Here is a 20,121-nt window from a genome sequence, read left to right as displayed (position 1 = left end):
CAAAAGGATATTGCTAAGCAAAATGTTTTGGAGACGCAAACAGCATTTTAGTGTGAAGCTTTTCACCATATCGGAGAGGCTCTAAGAGCTAGTGGAGTGGAAAGGTCTTAGCAGCTTTGGCCAATTGTAGAGACCTTGGGGTGAGCATACCCAGGCTGCGCTAACAGTAAACAACAGCATACTGAGATAGGGTAGCAACAAGAAGAGGGGGATTTTCCCTGTCTACCTTCTCTTCAGGCAGCGTGTTTGCAGCAAAGGCAAAATCAAAGACTAACCCAGGAGGGAAGGCTGACAGGGCTTCCTTCTGACCTATTATATTCACTCTAAGTCTAAAAGGACCAAAATTCTGCTCATACAATCAGACATTGCTTATCTATGGAAGACTTTTCTGCAACAGATAAAAGAATGTGCAGCCAAAAGGTCAGAGGAGTGCCTAGAGGAAGGAGGGGAATCAAACTGGGAGCAACTGTCCAAACAGAGGGTACACTGTGAAGATAGACTAACAGCATCTCACTAATCCCCAGCTCCCTTCCCACAGAGCCTTGTGCAGTCTGAATTAGTGGGGCCACGTGACCCCTTTTCCCTGCGATTATTACCCATGTGCAGTCCAAACGTAGCCCCAAGGGTACTCTGCTGCAGCTTTGGAGAGGGAAGGGTGAATCCTTTTCTGCCAGGCACTATAGGCTGTGTTTTACAGTAAAAAGTCAGGAGGTGCTGGCACTGAGAGAAGTGCTCCCAAAAGAAAGGAAAAGAATGTCCCACACATGCGCTGTAAAGCATCTGAAAACAAGGACATGCAGATGCAATAGCACCAAATGCAGCATAGTAATTTTTCTGCCCCACTTTCATTATTTTTTATGTCTTGCATTGAACTGCATGGTTATTTTTTTGTAGTATGCTGACATCTAGTGTCAGTTTTGGGCAACAACTTGTTTACTAATGTGATTTTGGCTTCTCCCTATGTCCACCCCTTTTGTTTAGTGCTAGTTAGTTTAGCCCTAGCTAGACCCTTCCAAATTTTCATGCTCCCTCTGTCAGTGTTCGTTAATGAGCCAGGGCACAAGGAAGTAACGGTCTTCCTACACTTCAAAAGACTGGAATAACATCCACTGTACTGCAATTAGCTAAAGTTAAATTGCATTTAAAGTGTTATTAAACACAGACTATGAAAAACTCTCATTACATGTTATATAACAGAGTGTGCAAAGCCACTAAAGCATTTATTTTGTGTAAAATTAAATATACCTGGTTGGTCCAGCCTTCAGCTGTCCCTTCCGTCTTCTCTGTTACCCCACTGCAGACTGAAAGTGTGAACACCAGCCAGTGTCCTCTACTGAGCATGATCATGTCTCAGTTCCCTTCTAAGTTGTTAATTTCCTCCTTTCTCTTATCTGTGCAAACACACAACTATAGAGACACATATGTTGGCCTATACACAGTGCTCCTCCTCCTCTATGTCCTCTTATTTCTAAACATTGTGGCAGCAGGATATATTATGCTGATTGATTGCAATCACTAAGAAACTCACAAAAAGCTTAGTTTTACTATAAATCAGTAAATATATCAAATGTAATTGCCAATACCTGTAAAGTAAAAAAAGAGCCTTAGGTGCAGATGCTGTCTAAACAAAATGAGTATCAATCATCTTCGACTCTGCCTACACCATGTTAATGCACACAAAATACACAATTGTAGACATGTGCGATTCGGTTGGTTGAGATTCAATTTTCAGAGATTGGAAAAAAAACAAGTTATACCGAAATTTTCATCAGACCCCACTCCCATGTCTACCTGTCATTCGGCAAATGACATGTCCCATGAAGAGACAAGTGCCAATGACAGGTAGACATGTTTACCTGTCATTCGGTCTGTGTCTCAAGATGGGACACGTCATATTTGGTGGGCGGCCTTTATTTTTTTTCATACAGGTCAGCGTTCGTCATGATTGACGTTGGATCTACAGGGGTTAGACAGAAGAAAAAAAAATGGAAACACTACATGAATTGCAGGTATGAAAGTGATGACATGCTTTGTGTTAAAAGCTGAAGAGATGTAACATTCTTTTGCTTCCGCTGTGTGATAAGACACCTACCTGACAGTTGGTAAGCCTCACTTTCATCATTCACTGCATGTGCTGCTAGTAATATAGAGTCATGTTAGGGCTTACTGAACTTTAAAGTCAACTGTTGGTGTCTGCTTAGCTGGTGCCTCTGTGAAGTTGCCAATTTATTTGCTGTGTCATGGGGTACAGTTTCTGAGAAAATATCTTATAAGCATTGGCACAGTTGACGTAGTCAACTGACCAAAACAGACAAAAGGATATTGCACAGGGCTGTGACCCAGAATAAGAAAACTGCTGCAAAAGTGACTGCAGAGCTCAATCTCACAGTCTTCACAGGAACAGAAACATGCAACATATTCATAGACCAAGGGTTATAGACTTACAGCTTCAGGTGATTGAACACTGACAAGCTTTTGAGGACATGCCCTTATTATTATTATTATACAGGATTTATATAGCGCCAACAGTTTGCGCAGCGCTTTACAAAATGAAAGTAGACAATACAGTTACAATACAATCTAGTACAACTGCTTATGACCTTACCCCAACTCCGGGAGTCCTCAGTTTTGTAGCAAGCAATGCAGAGTACCAAGGTAGTTTAGGGAGGGTGTCCGGTCAAGATATGGAATTTACAGGCAAGTAAAAATTTCTCTGATCTTAATTGTACAGTATAGGACACAGACAACTTATTCATACACCATGGGATGTCCTCCAGCAATGAACTGAAAGGGTAGACAACTAGACAAACAGAACTGTGGCAACAGCCCCAAGAAACAACCCCAGGTAGAGAGTGCTGCTGCAAGATCTTTGCGGCTGAAAACTGCACCTGCTGAAATTTGTATATCCATCTGTTAAGAAAAAAAAAAAAAAAGTATGAACAGCAGACCAGGTGGCGGCATTATAGAGTTGGACGGCAGAGGTTTGGTGCCTATAGGCCAAGTATACTCCAATAGATCTGGTGGAGTGGGCATGTAACAGCACAGGAGGAGGTATTTGGTTTTTAGCATAAGCTCTTGCATTCAAATTCCTTATCCACTCTGTTACACTCCTTTGGATGCTTAGGAGCAGGGCACAAGGATGGCGGAACACTGAGATGAAACACAAACTACCTTTGAAAGAAAAGGTGATCTTGGGCATAATACAACCTTGCCATTGTGAAGTATGAGGAAAGGCTTGTTACAGGAAAGGACTTCGAATTCAGAAACACATCTCAGATGTTACAGCAAGCAAAAAGGCTTGCTATAGCAAAAATAATCTCTAAGGGAAAATCCCTGAGGGGCTCAAAGGGTGGTTTCTGCAAGGCACATAGAACCCAAATAAGGCCCCGGGAAGCACAGAGTGCTGCAAAGGGGGCCTGATACAAGAAATACCTTAAAGAGAATGTGAAGCCAAAGACTTTTGAAAACGGATGGATAAAGCCAAAACCTGCCCTTTTAGGGTGCTAACCGCTAGATTCTGGTCAATCTATGAGAAAGCCAGGAGGGACAGAGAAATCTCCAGGACTGAACTGACTATGCTCACACCATGTTAAGTAAGATTTCCAGGTACAACGATAAATCTTCCTGGAGGTAGCTTTTTTCGCCATTAGCAAGTTAGGAATAACGGACTCGAAACCCAGGTCTTAAAGGATAGAGGGGTTTCTAACAGCCATCCCGTTAAAGCTGGACTGTGAAGCAAAATGAAATAGAGCCTTGGGATAGCATATCTGATATGTTGGGAAGACTTCAAGGGTTGTCCGTGTAACAGGTCCTTCTAGGCAAATACGTTGCTAAAAGAATCAGTCTTCCTTTCTTGCTCTATTTTGTGGAGAAGGCAAGGTAGAATGTTCAGCAGAAAGAATGTATTAATTAGCCTCAACTGAGGTCAGGAAATAACTACACTGCACAATTATTAGGCAAGTGAGTATTTTGACCAAATTGTCATTTTTGTGCATATTGTCCAACTCCAAGCTGTATAAACTTGAATGCTTATTGGATTTAAGCACATCAGGTGATGTGTATTTGTGTAATGAAGGAGGGCGTGGCCTAAGGAGATCAACAACCTATATTAAGCTTTGCATATTTATTAGGCAGTTTCTTTTCCTCAAGCAAAATGGGCAAAAAAAAGAGATCTAACTGAAAAGTCATAAATTGTAAGAGGGATGCAGCACTCTTGAAATTGCTAAGATATTGTGGTGTGATCACAGAACCATCAAACGTTTTGTTGCAGATAGTCAACAGGGTCGCAAGAAACGTGTTCAGAAAAAAAGGCGCAAATTAACTGCCAAAGATTTGAGAAGAATCAAACGTGAAGCTACCAGGAACTCATTATCCTCCAGTGCTATCATATTCCAGAACTACAACCTACCTGGAGTGCCCAGAAGTACAAGGTGTTCAGTGCTCAGAGATATGGCCAAAGTACGGGAGGCTGAAACCACCACTGAACAAGACACATGAGTTGAAACGTCAAGACTGGGCCAAGAAATATTTAAAGACAGATTTTTCAAAGGTTTTATGGACTAAGGAGATGAGTGACTTATGACAGGCCAGATGGATGGGCCTGTGGTTGGATCAGTAACAGGCACAGAGCTCTACTTTGACTCAGACACCAGCAAGGTGGAGGTGGGGTACTGGTATGGGCTGGTATTATTAAAGATGAGCTAGGTGGACCTTTTCAGGTTGAAGATGGACTCAAAACCAACTCCCAAACCTACTGCTAGTTTTTAGAATACACTTTCATCAAGCAAAGGTACAGGAAAAAGTCTGCATCTTTCAAGAAGACCATCGCATGCATCCAAGTACTCCACTGCGTGGCTAGCCAGTAAAGGCCTTAAAGATGAAAGAATAATGACATGGCCTCCTTCCTCACCTAACCTAAACCCTAATGAGAACTTGTGGGCCCTTCTTAAATGGGAGATTTATGGTGAAGGAAAACAGTACACCTCTCTGAACAGTGTCTGGAAGGCTGTGGTTGCTGTTGCACAAAAAGTTGATTGTCAACAAATCAAGAAACTGACAGACTCCATGAATGGAAGGCTTATGACTGTTATTGAAAAGAAGAGTGGTTATATTGGTCAGATATTTTTTTTCTGAAATGTCAGAAATGTTTATTTGTAAATTTTGAGTTATTATTCTCACTTTAACAGACGAAAATAAAAAAGTGAGATGGGAAACTTTTCATTTAGTTGCATAATAATTTTGTACATTAATAGTTGCCCAATAATTGTGCACACAGATATTCTCCAGAGAAAGCCAAAACCTCACTTTTACTTTCTTAAATATTCACGTTTGAGGTTTATTAACATTTTGGATTGACCAAGAGCACTGTAGTTGTTCAACAATCAAATTAATCCTCAAAAAACAACTTGCTTAATAATTGTGTGCACAATGTAGCTCACCCGAGACCAGAGCTAGAGAATGCCTGATTCTGGATACAGAGAAGTTTGTTGTTGTATCTGGAGGCTAGGATGTCCACTTCCAGAATGCCCCATTTTTTGGTATGTCAGATTGAACACATCTGGATGAAGAGACCATTCTCCTTGGTCTAAGTGGCGCTGGCTGAGATAATATACCAGACAGTTGTCCTCTTCTGGGATGTGGACTGCTGAAATCACTGGGCAGCGATTTTCTGTCCATGATAGAATCTGGTTTGTCTCCCTGAAGTTTCATGCGGGAAACCTCCTACAAATTTTTCCCTTAAGGCAACCAGGCTTCTCGTGCCCCCTTGATGACTGATATATTCCACTGTGTTGGCATTGTCTGACTGCACCAGAATAAGTGGCTTTAGAAGGGTGTCCACTGAAGGGACAGCATGGCAGAGCCTGTTCCCTGAACAGTCAAGGATTGGAAGGTTCCTCCCCAGCCAGACAGAATTGTGTCTGTTATAAGAATCTTCCAGTTATATGGAAGGAAGGATTTTCCCACTGTTAGAATTGAAGAAGTGATCCACCAGGATAAGGACTACCTAGTTTGTTAGGATAGGAGCATGGAAAGCTCCAAGTAGACCCTGCTTTTTCCATGTTGATAGAATGTTTGGCTACAGTGCTCTGTAATAGTTGTTCAAAAAGGTACTGCGTCAAAGCAAGCCACCATTAGGCCCGAACTTTGAACTATCTTGTACATTCTTAAAACTGATTGAACCCACAGGTCTGGGACATCTGTGACAGATGTCCCCCCACTCATAGGAATGAGTGTGTCCCTTCATTGTGAAGTGGGCTTTGAGAGGGTTTGTCGACCATTATTGGCCAAGCCTTGTGCCAAAAGGCAGAGATGAAATTGTGTTTTGAACCTGAAGCCTGGGTAGAGCACAGAGGTGCTCTGCGTTTGGAGGAGCTAGAACTTGAGGGAGGTTTTGTCACCTTTTCCTGAAAGAAAAACTTGCCCACCTGTGACCTCTTTTATGAATTAGTCAAGTGCCTAACAAAAGAGATGTCTTCCTTGAAAGGCCATACATGTGAGGTGCCTCTTAGAGGCAGATTCTGCTGTCCAAACCTTTACAAGAGAGTTCTGCACATATGAATGAAGATGGAGCAATTCTGGATAATTGGCTCATGACAAGTTCCTGGGCACCTACACAAAAAAAAGATGATCAGAAAGCAGTTGTAATCAATGGTGTGTTTAGGTTTTGTGTTGCCCTAGGCAACAGAAAAATCTTCTGCCCCCACAGACACCGACCAATACCACCCCCCCTTCCCACTCCCGCGGACCAACAACACCCTTGCCCCCCCATATAGATAGAAAGACATTCATCTTCACAGCTCCGGACATCCCTGGGAATGAGAGTCAGGCTCTACTTACACCATCAAGCAGCCTGGCTCAGATTCCACTTGGTTCCCATCTTATGTGTCCCTTCTTCCATCTCTTCTTCTGAGGGGAGGTGCTCCCCCCCCCTGAAAAATGCTGCCCTAGGCAAGTGCCTTGTTTTCCTTGTGGTAAATGCACCCCTGGTTGTAATTGCAGATGCACAATCCTGAAAAACATGGCCATGTTGGTTATTCATGGTTTTACTCCAGTTAGCTGAAGTAGGACGCACAGAAATAGCAACAAAAACTTGTTGCAGGGTTGGGTCTTTTGGTTAAAGAAAGCTTTTCAGATCGTGTTTTTTTTTTTTTTGTCAGCAGATTCTTTAAAAGAAGGAACATCTTCAATAGGTACAGTAAGGTGTTTATATAGGACAGAAATGGCTAGGTCTATTACAGGAATTGTTTGCAAACTATTTTTTCAAAGACTTTTGGAGTGAAAATCCCTTCAAGATTGACCCATTTGTCATACACTGCACATTTTATCTGTTCATGAACAGGGAATGGTTTGGAAGTTTTTCTAGGTCTCTTAGCGCCATGCCCAAGGGAGTGTGGCAAGCCAGAGGAGAGTAAACTTGCACTATGCCAAAGCTTTTACAGACAGAGGCAATCAGCTTTTCAACATTTGCACGCATATTGTGCAAAGCTCCCTCTAATATATTTACAATGTAGGGGAGAGAAATCTTCTGAAGCTTACTGCTTCAATGTCCTCTTCATCTCTCTCTAACTTCATGTCCTCTAGGAACGGCTATCAGTATACGACTCTGGTTGAAAAACGGGAGTAGGAAGCGAGACAGTGCATTTTAGAGATCTGGAAAAGATGGCAAGTGTTACTTAACCCACAACAGTATAATCAGTCTGTATATGCAGTAAAGCATGCTTGTTATACTCACTGTGGAACCTAAGGGGTTATTCCTCTTCATTGTGTAAAAACTCTGTTTAATCCTGACTTCTCTGATCCTCCCCTTCTTCCAGGGCCCTTGATATGTCTTATCTCCTGATAAGACATTGTGTGGAGTCACTTTGCACATGCTCAGTTTGCGGTGTATTGCTAGAGGGGTTTTTTTTTCTTGGGAGACTGCATGTGATCAGCACAGGGTCATTCAGCACTGTTCAGAGGTCAGGGGTCCTGCATCTTCCTAGAGCAAAATGAAAACTCCTCCAAGCTTTAACATATGCTCGGCTGGACACTGATAGAAGTCACAAGACTTCTCTAACTGTTGATGAGAAAAGGTACTTATTTACTAAAATAATTGCATTGCAGTTTTGTGTGCTGTGAGAGACAAGATATATTGAATGCAGGGGTCTTGGGTTTAGTAACACTTTAATGCCATAATCTGTCAAAGAAATTCTGACATATGTAGATGCAGAAAATTGTTTTGTAAAGTAAACTGCTTGTTATGTGCCTGAAATAAAGCTAGAATCAGATGCGGCGAGAGATGTTAAAAAGGGATCATGTGCCTGTGAAAGGTTCACATCATCAATCCGAGTTTGAGTGTACTTCAGGCCTTAAGCAAAGCAAATGTTTGCCTGTTTAGTATTGGCTCCCTTTTTCTGGTCTCCACCATTGCTATAAGTGAGGATATACCCATGGGGTACTCGCAGAGTAGAATGTGGGAGATAAGGTAAGCAAATCCAGGAGTATGCAACAATCAAGGTGCAGACCATCCTATAAGGAATCTTTGTGGCAAAAGGGAGGGAGGGTTCACTTGTGTTGCTTATAAGGGCTGTAGGTGGAAGTGGCGATAAAGGTTGTGACCAGTGGTGTGATGCTAACACCTCGTCATCCACGTGAGATTGAGCTCTGAGTGGTTGAATTTTAGCACCAAATTTGAAAAGTTTACACTGTAAAGTGAATACATTCCAAACATAGCCCAGCTTTACACAGTAATGATCAGAGATACAGGGAGACCCCGTCTTACCTGTCCATGATGCTGGACTGTATATAAGGTCCAGGCTTGTGATGGACAACAGTCCTGGACCTGTATAGCATCTTGCAGCTAATTCAATGTGTTGCACAAAGTGCCAAGGTGAGAGCCCCATGCAGGATCCACTTCCAGAAGCAACAATACATAGGTTGCCACCCATAGTGGAGGGTATGGGTACAGCTCCCAATGTTTCAGTGATCAGGATATACCGCTTCTGCATAGGCATTAGAAGACAGTGAGGATTGATGGGTGAATAAGAAGGTAAATTAAAAAAGAAAAAAAAATATAAACTAGTGAAGCTGTTTTTTCCAGGAAGGTGAACAGGCCATCACCTACAGACATTAGCAAAAAACTGAGAACTTGTGGAGTGAGGTAGGGTTATGGGGGAGACATCCCATAAGTGTCCTCAAAAGCTTGCCAGTGTCCAGTCACCTGAAGATATGAGCCTAAACCCATGATGTGTGAATAAGTTGATTAGGTCCTGTACTGTACGATTAAGATAATTATTTTTTGCTGTTTGAATCAATTGAATATTTCCCCTCAACAAGATTGTCATCAGGGCAGGAAGTGAGGTGCAATATCCCAAGTGCGGTACTGGAGGGCAGTAAAAACACAACAGGGGTTCTTGCCCTAACTCTATCCAAAATTAAAATTGAAACGGTTTTGGAGGGAGATGCACTTTACATAGACAAAGTAGTATTGTTCTAGCCCTCTGTAGCATGACTATACTGTGGCTTTTAGTAAAGAGGCACAACAGATCATGCTTTAATTTCCATGCCTCAAAATTACATGAGGTTTTTTTTTATAACACTCCTCTCCACTGTCACCTTCTAAAAAATGCGTGCCAAAATGTGATAACTTTTTAAAATACAAGTGGCAATAAGTGTTATCACTACATAACAGTTTAAAAATATTTTATTCAAATTATTATTATTTTTTTTTTTAACGTCTTAAGTACAAATGAGAGTTCTGTGCTTGGGTCATTCAACCTTGGCATTTTGTGGCTCATGTGCATGTAGTTAAGTTTTATATACAGTACAAACTTTGACAGTAAACAAGCAAAATAAGAAGCAACAGCAGAGTGCAACTCTGGGTCAGGAGTCTTCGATTTTCAGTGTTACTCTGGACCAACCTTACGTCCTCTAAATGCACTGATGATGTGCAGGATAGAGAAAGTAAATCTAGTCGCAGATATCTTTACAGCTAAACGTAACCCTTTACCGCCACCACCTCCTGGTCCTTTAAGAGGTTCTAAATGCTGGGAGGTGGAGGCGGGCATTCTGATTATGTGACCGCTGTGACTGGCAGTCACAGTGGTCACATGATCAGAAAGCTACTTATCACAAGAAGGCATCAGGAGCTTTCCAGTACCTGCCAGTAACTGTGCTGGGAGCGTGTGCTCTCAGCACAGAAGTTTACATCTGGGACACATATATGGGCTTTTCAGCCTTAAAGTCCACCCGCTGAGAGGTCGCATAAATGCATATGGCTGGCAGGAACAGGTTAAAGCGTAACTGAACTCATAAAAGTAAAGATCTGCTGTTCTAGAGAAAATTTTGAAATGTTTGTTATGCCCAAGCAGAATTGAAAATATACCTTTTGTCTTGAATTCCTGTTGAAAAATAGCAGTGCACTTCCTGCATGTAAGGGTGCCTAGGCACTTCTGTACCTGCAGCCTCATTGCTGTATATCTGCACTACAAGATTAAAGTGGAGTTCCACTCACTGTAATAAAAGTCTGCAGCTACAAAAACTGTACCTGCTGACTTTTAAAAAACAGCCACTCACCTGTCCCAAGTGTTGCCCCTGCCGCAGCTCATTTCACCGGCCGTCCTGTATTCCAGGCGCCAGTATCTTCAGTGTGGGCACCCGGCTGTGACAGCTTGCAGCTTCACAGCCGGGAGCCCACTGCACATGTGCAAGTAGCGCTGCGCTGCCTGAATGGCCCAGTCATCTTCTGGGACCTGTTACGTGTCCCACAAGACTTCGGGGAGGGAGGGTAGGAAGACAACTTCCACCCCCGATCGCCTAGGCGATCGCAGCAGAAGTGGGAGCTGGTACCTGTCAAATTTGGGTACCCATCCCCCCCGTTCCCCAAAGGTGCCAATCCTTAATGGGGAGCGGGGGTACAATCTTTAAATCGGAACTTCCCCTTTTTGGTGGAGCTCCGCTTTAAGGCCCTGCTGCCTTAAACAGATTCCTCCATCCACAAAAGTGAGGTGTGATGAAGGAATCCCCCTGAGACATTCTATTCTGACAGCAGGACTTTCTGCTAAAATAACCAATTTTGTGACAGGGTATGACTAGGAAGGTGAGGTGGTTAGGTAAAAAGATATACTTGATGAGAGACATATGGTCTGTTTTGACAGGAAATTAAGACCTGCAAATATTAGGCAAACAGCATATCAAGATCAAGCTTTTGGACTTCAAATTTACTGCTCATGATCTGCAGGATTGTTTGGACAAGTTTATCTTCCAAAAAAACTTAAGGTAATTTAGTCAACACATTTTGAAGCAGACAATACTGTAATAATACTGGCTTTGAAATGTACCAGTTAAACCAAGTGAGAGGTTTATTAGACAAGAGAAAGAGCAACGAAAGATTATGCACTAATACAGCAGGAGAATTTCCCTAAAGTACCGGAATACATCTCATCATGAAAAGGTTGAAGATGATTAATGTAGTTTTCAGAAGCCCAGAAAAAGTTTCACAAACGCCATCCGTTTTATCTGTATACAGTCAGGTCCATAAATATTGGGACATCGACACAATTCTAACATTTTTGGCTCTATACATCACCACAATGGATTTGAAATGAAACAAACAAGATGTGCTTTAACTGCAGACTGTCAGCTTTAATTTGAGGGTATTTACATCCAAATCAGGTGAACGGTGTAGGAATTACAACAGTTTGCATATGTGCCTCCCACTTATTAAGGAACCAAAAGTAATGGGACAGAATAATAATCATAAATCAAACTTTCACTTTTTAATACTTGGTTGCAAATCCTTTGCAGTCAATTACAGCCTGAAGTCTGGAACGCATAGACATCACCAGACGCTGGGTTTCATCCCTGGTGATGCTCTGCCAGGCCTCTACTGCAACTGTCTTCAGTTCCTGCTTGTTCTTGGGGCATTTGCCCTTCAGTTTTGTCTTCAGCAAGTGAAATGCATGCTCAATCGGATTCAGGTCAGGTGATTGACTTGGCCATTGCATAACATTCCACTTCTTTCCCTTAAAAAACTCTTTGGTTGCTTTTGCAGTATGCTTTGGGTCATTGTCCATCTGCACTGTGAAGCGGCATCCAATGAGTTCTGAAGCATTTGGCTGAATATGAGCAGATAATATTGCCCGAAACACTTCAGAATTCATCCTGCTGCTTTTGTCAGCAGTCACATCATCAATAAATACAAGAGAACCAGTTCCATTGGCAGCCATACATGCCCACGCCATGACACTACCACCACCATGCTTCACTGATGAGGTGGTATGCTTAGGATCATGAGCAGTTCCTTTCCTTCTCCATACTCTTCTCTTCCCATCACTCTGGTACAAGTTGATCTTGGTCTCATCTGTCCATAGGATGTTGTTCCAGAACTGTGAAGGCTTTTTTAGATGTCGTTTGGCAAACTCTAATCTGGCCTTCCTGTTTTTGAGGCTCACCAATGGTTTACATCTTGTGGTGAACCCTCTGTATTCACTCTGGTGAAGTCTTCTCTTGATTATTGACTTTGACACACATACACCTACCTCCTGGAGAGTGTTCTTGATCTGGCCAACTGTTGTGAAGGGTGTTTTCTTCACCAGGGAAAGAATTCTTCGCTCATCCACCACAGTTGTTTTCCGTGGTCTTCCGGATCTTTTGGTGTTGCTGAGCTCACCGGTGCATTCCTTCTTTTTAAGAATGTTCCAAACAGTTGTTTTGGCCACGCCTAATGTTTTTGCTATCTCTCTGATGGGTTTGTTTTGTTTTTTCAGCCTAATGATGGCTTGCTTCACTGATAGTGACAGCTCTTTGGATCTCATCTTGAGAGTTGACAGCAACAGATTCCAAATGCAAATAGCACACTTGAAATGAACTCTGGACCTTTTATGTGCTCATTGTAATTGGGATAATGAGGAAATAACACACACCAGGCCATGGAACAGCTGAGAAGCCAATTGTCCCATTACTTTTGGTCCCTTAATAAGTGGGAGGCACATATGCAAACTGTTGTAATTCCTACACCGTTCACCTGATTTGGATGTAAATAACCTCAAATTAAAGCTGACAGTCTGCAGTTAAAGCACATCTTGTTTGTTTAATTTCAAATCCATTGTGGTGGTGTATAGAGCCACAAATGTTAGAATTGTGTCCATGTCCCAATATTTATGGACCTGACTGTATACTCTACAGGTTCCACAAGATTTGTACGTCACTTTTTTGGCCAGTAGACTTTTGATTGTCATAAATATTGGGAATACCTATCCTGCATTACAAAGAGGGGTTCTTAGATCACTGGTATTAGTTACATGTGGTTGGTATTTTCTACCAGCACTCAAAAATATCTCCAAAGGATAATTGTTAAGCATTTCCCAATTCTAAAAAAGAAAGAAAAAAAAAAAAAGCTTTATTTGTGCGACAGGACCAAAGTGAAGTATGGCTACAGTTTCAGACAACCAAGTTCCATCACCTTGTGGAATAACAAGCCAATCACTTGCTATATAAACATACTAAAACTGTCTTCATTACAAAAGGCTTGACAGCACATGTTCCAAGGGGTCTGTATATAGGAATCAAAATCAACAATCACCTATGTTGCATGGTTAAAAACAAAGTAAAGTAAAGAGTAAAAACATCCCAAACTACCGCTATCCATCAAAATGCACATACACACACAATGGGAAGTGTTGCACTCCACTTTTTTCTTTTTGAGGATACATCTTCATTTATTTGCGATTTGCTTCTCCATTTATAGGGCTGGTATAGAACTTTATGAAATCCACCCTAAAATGCACATTTATCGCATAAGGAAAAGCTATTGAAATCAGTTAAAAGTACAAATGGTTATCAAGTGTCAACTCTATGTTATTTCCAAAAAGATGTAGGGGCATACGCTGCTTACATAATGCGGTTCCTTTTTATGAAAAATCAGCTTACAGTGCGCATGTTCCATCAGCAAAATGGGTCTTAACACAGTTCTCCAGTGTTAAAGTTGTTTGCTGGTAGTTTACACTACAGTTTGATATTTCTTTACCCGAAAGAACATTTTCTTTGTATTCCAGCTTTTCTTTTTTATTAAAAGATCAGTGTTTTAATCTCAAGGTCTATTTCACATATTCTTTGTGCTTAAATTGTAGCCAAGTGTTGGCTGCTTGCCAAAACAGTCCCTTGAATAAAGCAACATGCGGTTGAAGCACAGTGAGCCCTTAGGTGTGTGAATACACCAAGTCTGCATTGTGTGCGTAAACACAAATACTATGTATTGGAATGTTTGTGAGATTGCTTTGTAACAGCACAAAGCAAAAGGCAGAAAAAAAAAAAAAACAAGAACATTGAAAACTCAGAACTTTGATATGTCACAGATGAAACAACAGTGTCCCTTCACTGTCACAGACAGCAGGAGTTCAGACAGCCCTGAGATAGTGCTGCAAGGAGATGAGGGGGGATGCGTAATGATTTATAGAAGCACAACAACCACCTTAGATAAAATATATCTATGCTTTGTTTCATTAATTGTACACTTTTCTTTAGAGCATTAGCCCCTTGCAGTCTCCTGCAACTGTACCGGAAATAATGGCACATCAAACATGCCATGCTGAGTCCACATGGGCAGGAGTAACACAGCTTTATATGGTCAGGGTAAATATGGTGTCACACAGTTTCTGAAAGCTGGTAGTGGCTAAGAGCCATCATCACAAGTCACCAAGTACAGGAGAACAATTGTGGCAAGTGGAACACCCTGCTAGAGAGTGGTGGAAGGAAGTTTCTTGACACGGCGTTGTGCGAGGATAGATGATTTGATTGGTTGCAGCTGTGGAGTTGGCTTAGAGCTGTTTAAGGCAGAGTATGTGGCAGCCATAGCTCCCTGCAATATAAAACCATACAGATTTACTGAAAACCGAAGTAAGAAACATGACGGAAATATGCAGACAACAGTAAATGAGTAAAATAAATCAGAAATGATTAAGAGTTCAGTCAAAATGATATGGCTATAGTGCAAATGGAGAACACAGGACATCTGTCAGCAATTATGGTATGCACACACATACTACTAACTAGGGAGTACTTTACAATTAAAATAACAAAACGAAAAGGTGGTTTACCTTTACACCCCGGTCACATCGGGTGCGATTTGGCATGCCATGCGACTTGCAAGTCGTATGCCAAGTCGCACCCTATTGTCTGCTATTAGAACGGTTATATCAGTGCGGTTCCGACTTGGTTGGAGCTGCACTGATTTCTAAAGTAGTACATGCACTACTTTTGATGCGATTTACATAGACATCTGTGTCAGATGTCTTGCAAACTGCAATGAAATCAGCAGGTCACCCAGTTTGTAAATCGTGCAAATTCACTGTAAGTCGCATGATTTCAAAATCGGCTTTGATGTGACTGGGGTGTAAAGCCACTTTTTATAGCTGTGGATAGAGTAGGGAAGGCTTACAACCTGTCAAGTTTTTTTTTTTTTTGCACTGCCCCACTGGGGAGATTTTTCGTTTACATACTATCCCCATAGACAACACAGGACATGACAGAGAACCCTTTTTTACTGAACCAAGTATGCCTAAGAAAAGATTTCCCCTCTAAGCCAGTTTTGCTGACAGCGTAAAATGTTTAATGTTTCCTCATTTTCAGTCTTGCTGTTAATGGTAGTCTTTACAAACGCAGGGTGAAAACCCCCAGCGGGAAACCAGGCAGCAATAAAAACTTGACAGGGATGCTACACCCCCATTGCTATCTAAAACTAAAGGTTAGATACACTTTAAACTTTATCTTTTTTTCATGCACAGAGAATGAGTTTCATAGCATAACATGTCACCAAGATTCAGCGCCCCCTTTCCCACTAGTGCTTTTGCTTCTGCAATTGCTGAACTGCACGACAATGGAAATGACAGTATTTTCTATGGTGCCCATTCACATCAATGCAGCGCACTTTTTAGAAAGTTGCAAGCGCTTCTTTGGTGCAACTGCAGTGTGATTTTGGCCCTATAGATTTCAGTGGCGAACCCTTTGGCAGAGTATTGCGTATAAAATTCAGTCTCCACCCACCAAAAAATGCATCAGTATAAAAAACGTGTCAAAAAAGCGCAATGTCACAATAAAGAAATGCATCGTGTTGCAGCAGTACTAGTGTGAACCATGACTTAGTGGTTTAGAATCAGTTTTGATATAGAGAAAAACCAAACCCTCCTATTCTTTTACAGCCAAGGACAGTGCCATCTTAGCCTCGATTTAGATCTTCAGTTGCAATGGTGCTGCACATGTGACCAGCTATTACACCTGCCATTTTTGGTCTTAAAGTGGTTGTAAGCCCTTACATATACCCAGTGAAGTGACTTCCTACATAGGTTGTACCTAATTATCTACAGCCCTCTCTCCTCTACATCTGTTCAGAATCCAGAATTCATACAGCCTGTCTGAACTTTCAAAAAGCAGGGGGTGGGGAGCTGAAGTTACACTCTGCAGAACTCAGTGAGAGCTGGTTGGAGGGAAGGGACACATATCCCCTCCACACAGCTCACAGGAACAGAGCTGAGGCTGTCAATCTGCTGGCGGTCCTTCCCTGTTACCATTTTTCTCTTGGTATCTGGAAAGCATGTCAGAAGTGATTGATAGAAGAGGAATGAAGCATCAGGCAGAAATGAAGCTCTTAATTGAGACAAGTACACAATATAAAGGGATATGCTTTGTTCATATTTCATGTGAGAGGTTCCCAAGGGCCAACCAATTCAACTGAAAATGGACATAAGCATACTAGTAACTGTAAAAGTTATTAATGTATGTCTTGAAGGCAGCATACACTGATTAAAGATTTAATAAAAGTTTTTTTTAACTTTTATAACCGAAACCTTCTTTTGAGAAACAGTTATATTGGTGGGTTTACTTTGCTTTAAAGTGGTTTTAAACCTCAGCATGAACAATGCATAGATAGGATGCAAGATATGAACAATGCATAGCTCTCTATAATGTGTACTTCTCTTAATCCAGAGTACCAAGTGTCATTTCTGTCTGCTGCTTTGTTCCTCTGCTATCAGCATGAGTCACTTCTGAGACGTTTTCCTGACACCAAGAGGAAAATGGTGACAGGGGAGGGCACAGCCTATGATTGACAGCCTGAGCTCTGTACCTGTCTGAAGGGGGGTATGTCCCTTCATTCCATTCAGCTCTCAGAGCTGTCCTCACTGATGTAACTTCAGTTCCTCACCCCCTGCTTTTCAGAGCTTAGAGATCCTGTGTAAGTTCTGCACTTTGAACGGATGTAGGGGAAAGGACGCTGCAGATAGACAGGTACAACTTATATGAGGATTTGTTTCATCTCTGTGTATCACAGGAGACCAGTCACTTCACTGAGTATAGGTAGGGATTTACAACCACTTTAAGTGCCTTGAAACTGGTCAGCTATTTTAGACTTTTAAAAGTGAATGACCTTCCTAAGAGCAGACACCAAACATTCCTGCTATTACTTTTGTTTGTGAGAACACACTTCTATGTTGCTCTAACAGTAGCATCTTGTTACTGGGGCCTGACTTCCTAGACTTCAGGACTAAACCTGGAACACAGTCATTACCCTCTCCAATGAGGCTGACCTTATTGGCTAGGAAGCTACTCTCACAGGACAGGGAGTTGGCTGTTGAAAAGACTAAGCCCTACACTCAAACCTCTAGTAGCAAAATAAAATTAGTTTTATTTTTATAATCTTGAAAGCTTTCTGTACCTTGCATCCTGTTCTCATATTAGAAGCTTACTGCAATGCAGTAGCTGGGAAGAGAATTGTGAAACAAGATGACACTCACCTTTACCAACTGTGCATCTTGCCGGTTAAGATGGCTCTGAGGTAGTAAGTCTCGTTTTGTGATCCATTCATGGTGCAGAACTTGACGGGCAGTGAGCCGGCAGTGGGGATCCACATGCAGCATGCGCGAAACCAAGTCCTGTAAGAGGACCCATGAATGTTAGAATATACAGTCTTATACAAGGTTTACAAATAAGTGCAGAATCTAATATACATGTAGCACATGTGCAAAGAAAGGAGTATTGTAGACCAGTCACTCAAAATTTTATTGTCCGGCACAGCCTGGCAGCTTTATATGTGCAGATTTTTTTTATTAAAATAAATGCAACATCATAAATTACAACTTGTTGAAGTATATGTTTGCATTGCTATCCTTAATCCCACCTCCTAGATCAACAAATATCACTATTACGCTGCTTAGAGGCTCCCACTTGTACCTTGAACTCCATTAAATTTAAAATGGACCTTGCAGGGAACACAAAAGGTCAACCCAATGTATATTGGCCCCTTTCCTCATTAGAAAAATAGGATTTTTGTACTCACAGTAAAATCCCTTTATCAAGTCGAATGACTATTGACATTCACATACAGGAAAAATAAACATTAGGCACATAAACTGAAAACCACCCCCCGAAGTTATTTATGCAAGATAAAATGGGACTCCCTATAACATTACAAGATTTAAACACCACGGTTGGAGTTAAGGACTAACATGGGAAACGACATATGTAACCCCTTAACAGAAAGCACAAATTAGCAAATTATTAGCCAGAGGATGTTGAAAAAGAACAGACAGGGCAGACAACTGACCTTTAATGGTACTAGGGGCCAAGTGCTGCTCTACCCACATCTGAAGGAAAGAAATACTATGGTCCATGATAAGGCACTTGGAAAAACTCCCAGAGACTCAGACCAAAGACCCCCAGAGAGCCACACCAGACAAAAATTGCAGGAAGTAGATTTACAAGTTCTAAGCAGGATCAGGATCACCGAGTCCAAAATGTCCTTGTTTCTCAGAACTTTGGGTTTGAGTAGCCAGGTTGTCAAAGCCAGCATATGAGAAGCAAGGTGGAAGATCAGTCCACAAAAACGGCTAACAGATGGAGGAAGTCAGTATACCACACTTGGAGAATGGCTGCAATGCCCTTGGCTTTTATCTTTTGAAGTAGTGAAGGTTGAATTTTCAGTGAAGACATAGCTCAGGCCTACTGATACTACAGGGCCACCCGGGCATCTGCTGCATCCATGGTTGGGTCCTACATCCTGCAGCCAAATTTGTTCTGTTTCTTGTTGAACCAAGAAGCTGACAAATCCACATCCGTCCCCCAATGCACGCATATGTACCAAAACACCTCTTTAGGAAGAGAATATTTCCCCAGATCCAGAAGATATCTGCCTGCCAGCACTCTATACCAAGAATGGGCAACATGGAGATTGCTCCCAACCAGGACTGGATAGAGTCAACCTCCGTCACTGCTGCAACACTTCTGGTGCCCCCCCTGATGGTTGATGTAAGCCACAGCTGTGGAATTATCGGATTTAAGACTCCAACCCATATTCCACGATTAGGAGAGTCTGCTAAACCCCTTTGTGCCGACAAAACGCATATTTGCATAACCGAATGTAGAAAACCATGTGTCCTGAGTGCTCCAAGCACAGTTACCGGCCCCTAACAGTAAGTTCCCAAACACTACCTTTCCGATCATGCGACGCTTGTGACAGCAAATCATGGCAGTCACATGATCATAAACCCTGCCCTGCCTCAGAAACTTCTAAAAGGGCCAGGAGGTGCAGCGTGAAGAGGTTCCAGTGGGATTGAACCCAAAGTCAAAAATGTAATATACTGCCGTTTACCAATCTATTATACATGGTGGCTGCATTGTTTTTTGAGGGGGGGGGGTTTATATTTTTCCCCTTCTTTTTCACCTGATGATCTGACCAGTAACACACCCCCTGTATTAGTGTGCCTACACTCTGGCTGAAGGAGCAGCAGAGACACCTTTGGGCAGCAGCATTGTCAGTCTAGTATTAGAACTAGCATATTTAGACACACTAACAAATTGAAACCAAGCAGAAGCTAACACTTTTAAAGGTTACAGCAATAGCTTTGTTCCTTTTTGTATTAATATTTACATAAATAAAAGCTGACCATTGTAAGCACCCCTGTCAGTGTTAAATATATAAAACAACACACTTACTAGATCACCAGGTGAAAAAATAAAGAAAGCCTAGAAAATAATGCACACAAACACAATATAATACCCAATTTTCAGTAAAATAATACATTTTCACTAAAATCGAGTAAACAGACATTGAACAAATTTTACAGCACTGTAAAATTGATCTCTAGGTCAGAT

General features: G+C 41.7%; 1 protein-coding gene across 1 annotated transcript in view; it reads right to left on the bottom strand.

Annotated features, from left to right (window-relative positions):
• Nucleotides 1-13,361: 13,361 nt before the first annotated feature.
• Nucleotides 13,362-20,121, bottom strand: part of RPS6KA1 (ribosomal protein S6 kinase A1) — a 225,784-nt gene continuing 219,024 nt past the window's right edge. Inside the window, exons 21-22 of the mRNA XM_089686229.1 lie at nucleotides 17,766-17,903; nucleotides 13,362-14,836 (exon numbers count right to left, since the gene is read on the bottom strand). Coding sequence (XP_089542355.1) covers nucleotides 14,714-14,836; nucleotides 17,766-17,903 — 261 coding nt within the window. The 3' untranslated portion in view covers nucleotides 13,362-14,713. The remainder of the gene's footprint in view (nucleotides 14,837-17,765; nucleotides 17,904-20,121) is intronic.

Source organism: Staurois parvus, unplaced genomic scaffold (assembly GCF_062004578.1).
Source record: "Staurois parvus isolate SC_StPar_1 unplaced genomic scaffold, SC_StPar_1.0 ptg000394l, whole genome shotgun sequence".
Classification (NCBI taxonomy): Eukaryota; Metazoa; Chordata; class Amphibia; order Anura; family Ranidae; genus Staurois; species Staurois parvus.
The sequence above is the reverse complement of the archived record's forward strand: the minus strand, read 5'-3'. Positions and strand labels throughout refer to the sequence as shown.